The 9,375-nt window shown below is 41.5% G+C and overlaps 1 protein-coding gene across 1 annotated transcript; it reads right to left on the minus strand.

Annotated features, from left to right (window-relative positions):
• Positions 1 to 2,650: 2,650 nt before the first annotated feature.
• Positions 2,651 to 4,598, minus strand: LOC124045280 (protein FAM181A-like). Its single transcript, XM_046364571.1, has 2 exons — positions 4,467 to 4,598; positions 2,651 to 4,265 (listed from the first exon to the last, which is right to left on the minus strand). The coding sequence occupies exon 2, from the start codon at positions 4,183 to 4,185 to the stop codon at positions 3,352 to 3,354; it is 834 nt and encodes a 277-aa protein (XP_046220527.1). The 5' UTR covers positions 4,186 to 4,265; positions 4,467 to 4,598; the 3' UTR covers positions 2,651 to 3,351.
• Between the last annotated feature and the right edge of the window lie 4,777 nt (positions 4,599 to 9,375).

Consider the following 9,375-nt stretch of genomic DNA (forward strand, 5'->3'; position numbering starts at 1 on the left):
CCTATGGACAGATACTCCAATCTCTGCTGTGGAGCTTTGCAGCTCCTTCAGGGTTATTTTGGTCTCTTTGTTGCCTCTCTGATTAATGCCCTCCTTGCCTGGTCCGTGAGTTTTGGTGGGTTTAATGGTGCTCCATGGGATGTTCAAAGTTTTTTAAATATTTATAACCCAACCCTGATCTGTACTTCTCCACAACTTTGTCCCTGACCTGTTTGGAGAGCTCATTGGTCTTCATGGTGCAGCTTGCTTGGTGGTGTCACAGACTCTGGGGCCTTTCAGAACAGGTGTATACATACTCAGATCATGTGACACTTAGATTGCACACAGGTGGACTTTATTTAGCTAATTATGTGACTTCTGAAGGTAATTGGTTGCACCAGATCTTATTTAGGGGCTTCATAGCAAAGGGGTGAATACATATGCATGTACCACTTTCATTTATTTTTTAAAATTTTTAGACATTTTTGTCCACCAATTTGGACTATTTTAAGTAGGTTCATTACATGAAATCCAAATAAAAATCCATTTAAATTACAGGTTGTAATGTAACAAAATAGGAAAAACGCCAAAGGGGATGAATACTTTTGCAAGGCACTGTATATGGTTGAAACATCAGCATACATGGACACACAAAAGAATAGCTGGTTAGGGCAGGAGCCATCATTAATCCTCCCAATACCTAGTGGCAGTAGCAGCCCAGCAAGGACGCGTAGAGGCCATGCGATACCTCATTAGAGAAGGTAGGTTACAGTGTGTGTAATGCTGTGACAGATGACATGGTTGGCCTTATAGTACATATGTCTTTTTACTGTAGTCACACAGACAGGTGATACATTAATTCTTATTAGACCCGTTCAGTTTTCTCCAAAGTCACTTTTTCCTCAGGTGCTGACATCAACATGCAGACGTGACAGTGCTACAGCCCTGTATGAGGCCAGTAAAAATTGCCACTGGGAGATAGTGGAGCTGCAATTCTCTCCCAACACAGACGCCAACAAACCCACCAAGACAGGACTCCTACCTCTACATGTTGCTGCTCCGTATGGACACCATGAGAATGTACGAGTGCACTGTGTTTCTCCTGTCGTGTCTCTTGTATTACTCTTATGTACAGTACTAATGTCCCCTTGTTCCAGTATTGTGTACATGCTTGTCCCAGTCACCAGTCGGGCCAGAGTTCGCCACAACATGATCAGCCCCCTCCACCTGGCTACAGAGCACAACCGGGATATGGCCACAGCCATATTGCTCAAGACAGGTGCCAATGTCAATGCCAATGCCACTATCCCACAATCGCTCCCTGCAGTATTCGGATCACTGCATCACAGCACTCCACTTTTCCATTTCCAATGGAAGCACTATTGCTGCCATTCTACTAGCAGCTGTAAGACGGGGTTGTGCCAGGACTGTCTCCTTACTGCTGGAGCATGGGGCTGATAACACCAGCATTCCATTCTGTCCTACCACCTTCCCTGGTGCTATCATACTCTGTATGAATAACCTACCTCTTCTCAAGTTTGCTTTTGGTCAATGGCTGTGATATCTGGGCCTACTTCAGATGTGCATATGGTTGCAGCCCACACCCAGCCCAGGACAGCATAGTCATCGACATCAACAATGTACTGCCTACCAATGACATGCCTCTTTTAACCTGCACATGACTTGTTGCCAGCAAAGTACAGGTAAGGCAAAGTAGGCTCCTATTGTGATCATGATTATTCTGGGAACTTGATAAATAGCCTTTTTGGGGGAGGGGGGCACGATGCTCATTATCTTTTCTTTCTGTTCATTCTTATATCCCTTAGTTTTGTGAGTTGATCTCATCAACTGTGTGTAACTGGGCAGGGCCCATCGTCGACTTACTGCTGGACTACGTTGGTGATGTTCAACTGTGTGCCAGACTCACCGAGCTCCTGGATGGATGGCACAAATGGCCCAGCATCAAGACCAAGTCATGTGAGTACATCAATGAACACAGACACACACACACTCAAACAGCTGGGACAATCTAATACAGTGTTTCCTCAGTGTCAGCCCATCCACTGATGCACCTGTGCAGGCTAAGGATCCATGAGCAGATGGTTGTGTCCAGACTCAGGTCTCTGGACAGCCTACCCCTCCCAGAGACTGCTGCAGTACCTCAGCCTGACCAGACACAGCTTTGATGATTTCTGCCCTGATGGCAAATAAGGCTTGTCAGTGTTCCTGTGTGTTGTGCCTTATAGTATATTAAGTTACCAGTTTACAGGATTTTTAAAACTGTATTTATGGGGTAGTGATGATTGTGCAAAATGTGTGTAATGGAGAATATGTGTGTCATGTGCACGTGGAATGTGTGTGTCGTGTGCACATACAGTGGATGTGAGCTGCAGGTCTGTGTGGATGGGCTGACGAATGATGATAGATAAAGGCACAGCAGTTGATAGTCTCCTGAAAAAGTGCAGCATAACTGAGCTAAAATTAACTCAAGGTAAGCTTTTAAAATACCTGTCTTTCAGATGTTTAGGCCGAGTTGAACAAAGGGAGACAATCAATATGAGGCTTTATGAAGTGTGCTTGCTTGGATGGAATTTACTTGTTGATATTAAGCACTGATTTGGTCATATGTTTTGAAAGTGTGTTTTCAACAAACCTAGTGTAATGAGTGTATATTATAGTTGAGTTGTTGTAACATATTGTAAATGTCAGTGCTAAAAGGCTTTTGAAAAAGGTGTTCGAACCAAAGAAAGAAATCTAAAGATCTACTGTTTATTTAAAAAATAAATGTAATTTCTCCATTTCACAAGTATTATTTACAAACAAAAAATATCAAGAAATAATGTGTGGAACTATCTGTCAGTCTGTGTTTTACTTTTTGTTGACAAACACAAGTGAACTACAAGTAATTTTGATCAATTCATTTTTAAACCAGTGTATTTAAGAGATATATACACCATGAGGTAATCAACACACCCGTATACCTCTCCTTTAGCATAGATTATCACGACGAATCAAAAAATGAACTTCAAATGTCACTCCATTCCTATATCAACATAAATTCCCTTCCATTTTAAAAATGAGAAAGATTGAAGTAGTCTACATTTTTCAGTTTGAGACGGTGCTATGATTTTATAATAAATTCCTTAGACGTTATGGAACCCAAGTGGTAAAGGTGCAGGTGTTCCAAGCAGAAATGTTTGGTATGAAATGTAAGACTACTTAAGTGCTTATTTATGACTACTCTTTAAAAAAAGAGAAATGCAAAGTTTGAAATAAAAAATAAACGGAATATCGAACTAAACAAATTAATATTTACATCTTCATTATTGCTTAGGCAATTATTAAGATATGATTATACGTCTGTAATTGTGTTTAAATGAACCCAAACACGTTGAAAATGGATGGCGGGACCGTGGGTTTAGTCGGTATGGGTTTGACCACGACATGCGTGTAGTTCTTATGTCGGTGTGTTATGTCGGGTGTTTCCGTTTCAGCCACTGTGGCTTTCCCCCAGAGTCCCACAGCCGATTGTGGAACAACTATGTGACTCTGAAAGACGTGGTGTCCGTGGTACTGAAACGGACAGAAACCGCACACATTGACGTTATGAGAGGCCACGTCCAGTTTGAGCGGTTCTATCTCAACAGAGCCACGTCTATTGGAGAGAAGCAAGCTCGGTGTTAGTTCCTCGTGAGTTTTTTTTATTTTTTCAACATCGTTGATTCCTATCACACCTTGGCTCCTTTTCCATCCATACTGCAAATAGTCTGTGTTGGTTTGGGCTAATCGGGGTTCCTCCCAAAACGATGCAGGGAGTTGACGTTTCCTCATGGGTACCTGTTCTTGCTTACTGTTATCACTGTCTACCGTGGGGGTTTGAGCCATCCTTGCGTTCTCTACGTCTCGCGCATACGAACCCCCTTTTTCATTGATGCGCGTCGTGCTCGGGTGAATTGTCTCGAATGAATACTCGCTGGACTTGTTCACCACATCTTTGGCGATGCTAGACTCCGTGGACCTGTATGTGTGGCATCTGGGCATCCGAGCGTATTTCTGAGAAAAACGCTTGAGCTGTTTCTGCAGGTATTTCCTGTGGTCCACAGAGCGCCTGCAAGGGGCTGATTTGTCCAGAGCCGCCTTGATGTCACTGGATGCCAAGTTTACAAAGTTCAGTAACGTTTTCACCTCACTGTCTGTACTTGCCATGTTACAGTGTAAATATTTTAATCCATAGGCCTACCACCAAAAAAGTCCATGCAAATTATATTCTTCTTCATCTTTAAAATCTGAAAAAAATGAATAGCATCATAAGATATAAATATTTAAGAAAAATATGTAGAACTTTATAGTCACATTATTTGTAGTTCATAAGGAATACCACAATAATCACACAATTACGCACAGGGCCTAATAAAACAAGAATTACGCATAGCCTAACAACACGTAGGTTGCAAATTTATACATTCATAACCACAAATAAAACTTACCATGTCCCCTGTTAGGAATTCTCATTCCTGTCTCTCTCCCAGAAGTAGTCTGAGTGCTTCAACAAGTTGAATGAATATAAACTGCGTGTAGTGTTGGTGCTTTCCTTGAACCAATCAGCGACCTCAGTCCCCTCACAATGCACCCCAATCAGCCTCCGAGCCCCCGGTATTGAATTCTTTGCCATCGCAAATTGTTGTCACGGAGATCCTCCAAGAAAAGCGGCTAATAGATGCAATATTTCTGCCCGGTCTTCCGCGCGCTCATGGAACACCCTTACAATAGTTTATCCAAACTTCTAAATATGCCCCAAGAACTACCGTGCATGATTAGTCTGACATAGGCTGTTAATGGTATGGGTATGCTTCATCACTGCGAGACAATTTCAACTGTTATGATCTAGTCCCCCCCCCCCCCTCCAGAGTGCTGTCAGATGTAGGATTTGGTGGGAGTGGGGAGGGGGATCTAAAGAGCACATATCCATGGAAAGGGGGGTTGAGCGCTCAAGAATCTTGTCTTTCTATTTGCCCCCTCAATCGAGCGACACAAAAGCTGAATTACTCATTCAAACCTCGCGGGACAAAAGGAAAGGAGCTGGATAGCACTCCTACATTTGTAGTCAAACATTTAGAGACTTAAATCGAGTCGTCATGAAGGAGAAAGAGTTAGACAAAGCCCATAGAATTGCCATCAGTAAACATTTTCCTGTGTCATATTAGTGGGTCTCCATGGCTCCTTCTGGCCCGTGGACAATAGCACAAGTTTGCACACTCGAATACTGTCACCCTGCCAACGGCAACAAGTGCCAAAAACAGGACAATCCCCGGGGAAAGCAAGGGCTCTGCGGGGAAGGTTGCAATAGAAGAGGAAAAGGGGACCTGTGAAATGCTAATTTAGGTCCATCCCCTTATTGAAGAAAAAAAGAGTACCTATCGTTCCATTGAACAACCACCTCTTGCATCAGTGTGGCATGAGATGTGAGGCAACCGTTTCCGCATGACCATAACCACAATACCGCTCTGCTGCATGACCATAACCACAATACCGCTCTGCTGCATGACCATAACCACAATACCGCTCTGCTGCATGACCATAACCACAATACCGCTCTGCTGCATGACCATAACCACAATACCGCTCTGCTGCATGACCATAACCACAATACCGCTCTGCTGCATGACCATAACCACAATACCGCTCTGCTGCATGACCATAACCACAATACCGCTCTGCTGCATGACCATAACCACAATACCGCTCTGCTGCATGACCATAACCACAATACCGCTCTGCTGCATGACCATAACCACAATACCGCTCTGCTGCATGACCATAACCACAATACCGCTCTGCTGCATGACCATAACCACAATACCGCTCTGCTGCCATCAGCTCTGACTGCAGAACATTTCATATTCATATTTTCTGACTTCCCAGAGTCAAATTAAAAGTGAATATATTGTAATGTTTGCACCTGCAATGTCTCTATAGGCATATCATATGTTATGACTAAAACTATACTAACTTGTTATTTCTCTCAGGATGTATAACCTCCATAATGTATCTTGACTAGTCCAGTGCCTGGTATGATGGGGTGATCTCTCATCTACTGCTCAGGCTGTTGGCCCTTGGAGAGGCAACAGGACCCTACTGCCCCCATCTCTTCTTCATTCACCTCTCTGTTCCTCTCAAAGGGCCAATTAACAATTGTGCACCCCTCCCCTGCCCTGTCGCCCTACTCCTGTGCTTTTGAAGTGACTGAGAGAGAGAAAGGGGAAGTATAGTGGCACCAATAAACAATAAATCCCACTATGTGTCCCTGTCCTCATGCCAGTTTGAGTAAGATGGATGGAAGAGAGGTTTGTAAGCCATTTCAGATTGTATGTGATGTGTTATGGGACCCAGGGTAGATCATAGAATAATGAAGTGCTGAACCTCATCAGAAATATGACTGGAAAGGAAGCACTAATCAATTCAAAGTCAATCACTGTAAAACACTTGTTGCTCTTATCCTTGTGTAATAACACTTATTTCCGGTACTCTTGTAACTTTGTGTTACTGTTATTAGACAGATCAGATTGTAATCACACACACACACCACAATCAGCGTAGTAACTACAACAACCTCCCTGGTTCTTGGTTGCCAATCGGTCACTGAGTTGACAGCACAAGACTCCCCCTTGCCCTCTGACCCCCAGACAGCCCTGCTCTCTGGGTGTTACACCAGTACCCTCATTATCATACGGCACATCCACTTAACACACTCCAGCCTGCATACTTCCACACTCCAGCATCACTAATAAACACTTTACATTTTGACACTTGTACATGTAGTAATGCTGTAATTACTTTAGTATCAACATTATATTAATTTGTTATTTATGTTAATATCATATCCTCACACATATTGCATCATATTATAGTGTTTTTAGTATTTTATTCTCTAACCACTTAACCCCCTAATTGTCATGTGTTGATGCACAAGTATAAATATACAGTATCTGGGTAAATCAGATTATTCTGACATTATCAACTCTGCCACTAGATGGCAATACACCTCTACAGTCTAGAATGCTGTAAGTGCTGTATAAAGCTTTGTTTAAGATAATTACACTGAGGGACCATATTTTTGATATTATTGAACAATATTTAATATCAGTAGTTACTTTGAAATTGTTATAATTACTTAAGAGCAAACCCAGAAACTCCTGAAACCGTTTGTGTTTTTAGTGTATGTTTCCTTTATATCATGTACAGGTTGGGGTTGGGGTTAAAAATGTATTTTACAAGAAGGACTGGTCACAAGATGACAGGTCTTTAGTGGGTATGAGTACTTCATTCTATAGTCTGCACTGTGGACTACACTGTATGATGCTGTAATAAGGTAAACAACCAATCTATCTTGATTAGCAAAAGACAGCAAGAGAGTCTTAACCTGAATTCATTGTGATGTTTGTCTCTATGGAGCGTGTGGATGTGAAGGATGGTGTTGTGACACTGGCAGGTGTTTTGTGGTTGCTGAAATCAAATTGAGGAAGCAGGGCAGGAAGTGGATGATGTAGAGCTTCTTCCGTGTCTGTTAATCGATGCAGGGATAGACTGGAGTGGAGGATAGAGGAGCAAAACCACTAAACAGCTCCCTCAGGAGAACTCAAACCATCTAGAGAAGACATGTATGCCAACACTTAAGACTTCAGAATCTGAAAAGGTATTTTTACTGCCGTGCCAGTACTCATCAATGTGTAATCAGCTTTAATGCAATCCTCTCTGGATGTGCACATTTGATAGCAGCAAATCTTTGTTTCATACAAGATGGAATGCATTGCGTTGCTGCAGTATACTTGTTGACTGAATTGTTCTTCATCAAAAATAACTTGAATAATTGGATTTGGTGCCAACAGCGTTCTTAAATGCCAGGTCTTGTCCAACTTATCTCATGACAGAGAGGCTGTGAGCTCTGTAATTCATATTGCACTAGTCAGTAGATCCTTAAATGCCAACCCTCCCCTCTGGCTGCCACCTTATAATGAGCAGATTGCTTGTCATATAGGCATATAACAACGTTGCTTTGACTTGATTAAATGTATATATATATATATATATATATATATATATATATATATATATATATATATATATATGTATATATATACATATATATATATATACGAAGAAGGAAATAGGAAATATTGAGTCTGAAATTGGGTGTTAGAAATATTAATTAAATACCACATCAAAAATATATCCCCTTTGCCACTGCAATAGAAAAGTCAATAGAGTTCGATGTGCTGTGTAAATAGTCATACCTTCATTCATGGTCCATAAATTAAAGTCAACATTCATTTATTACCTTCCATACATAGTATTTTATACCATCATGTTTAGTTACCACAGGAATGGATAATGATGTGAGGAAAGTAGACTAGACATCACATTAAAGAGTTAATTGACATCAGGCTAGCCAGTGTTTTCCCCTCCAGAGTGTTTAGAGTAGATTTGTATAATTAGAAGAAGTAATTGACCTTTAGTATGCATAAACCATTTCCACTCTGGAGCTATGAGAAGAGGAGGAGAATTATATGGAGACAAGCAGGTAAGGAGAGTACAACATTGGCTTGTCCACTGAGGTCGTGAGAGAGACACTGTAAACATGGACTAGACTCAGTGGATAACGGTGTCCTGTTATTTACAGAAGACTGCATGCACATCCAAACTGTTATGCAACTTTCCTCTCTAAATGTTCCTTCAGAAGGGTCTGCAATTGGCCAACCTGGTCTCAGAACAAAACGTGTTATACAATGTATGTTACTAAAATCAGTGCAACTCCAGTTAATATATGTTACATTAGGTTACATTACATTAGTCTACCAATGTAATAGCAGTCGTACAATATGATAGGAATTGTAGGACGTATGGTATGTTACGAATTACAATTTGTATGAAATGTTGTCTTAATGACTTGCCCTGTAGCATTCGCATCTGTAGCCATGAAATGCTTTGAAAGGTTGGTCATGGCTCACATCAACTATAAAAATAGAGTCACATACTATATATAAACTCCCAGTAATTTATTGGATAAATCACCAAAGTTTCGGCATCGCTGTGCTTTCTTCAGGCTCACATCAAACCCATCATCCCAGACACCCTGGACCCAGTCCTATTTGCATATTGCCCCAACAGATCCACAGATGATGCAATCTCTTTTGTAATCCAAACTGCCCTCTCCCACCTGGACAAGACGAATACCTACATGAGAATGCTGTTCATTGACTATAGCTCAGCGTTCAACACCATAGTGCCCTCCAAGCTCATCACTAAACTCAGGACCCTGGGACTGAACACCTCCCTCTGGAGTTACTTTGAAAATGTTATAATTACTTAAGAGCAAACCCAGAAACTCCTGAAACCGTT

The sequence above is a fragment of the Oncorhynchus gorbuscha genome, linkage group LG10 (genome assembly GCF_021184085.1).
Source record: "Oncorhynchus gorbuscha isolate QuinsamMale2020 ecotype Even-year linkage group LG10, OgorEven_v1.0, whole genome shotgun sequence".
NCBI lineage: Eukaryota > Metazoa > Chordata > Actinopteri > Salmoniformes > Salmonidae > Oncorhynchus > Oncorhynchus gorbuscha.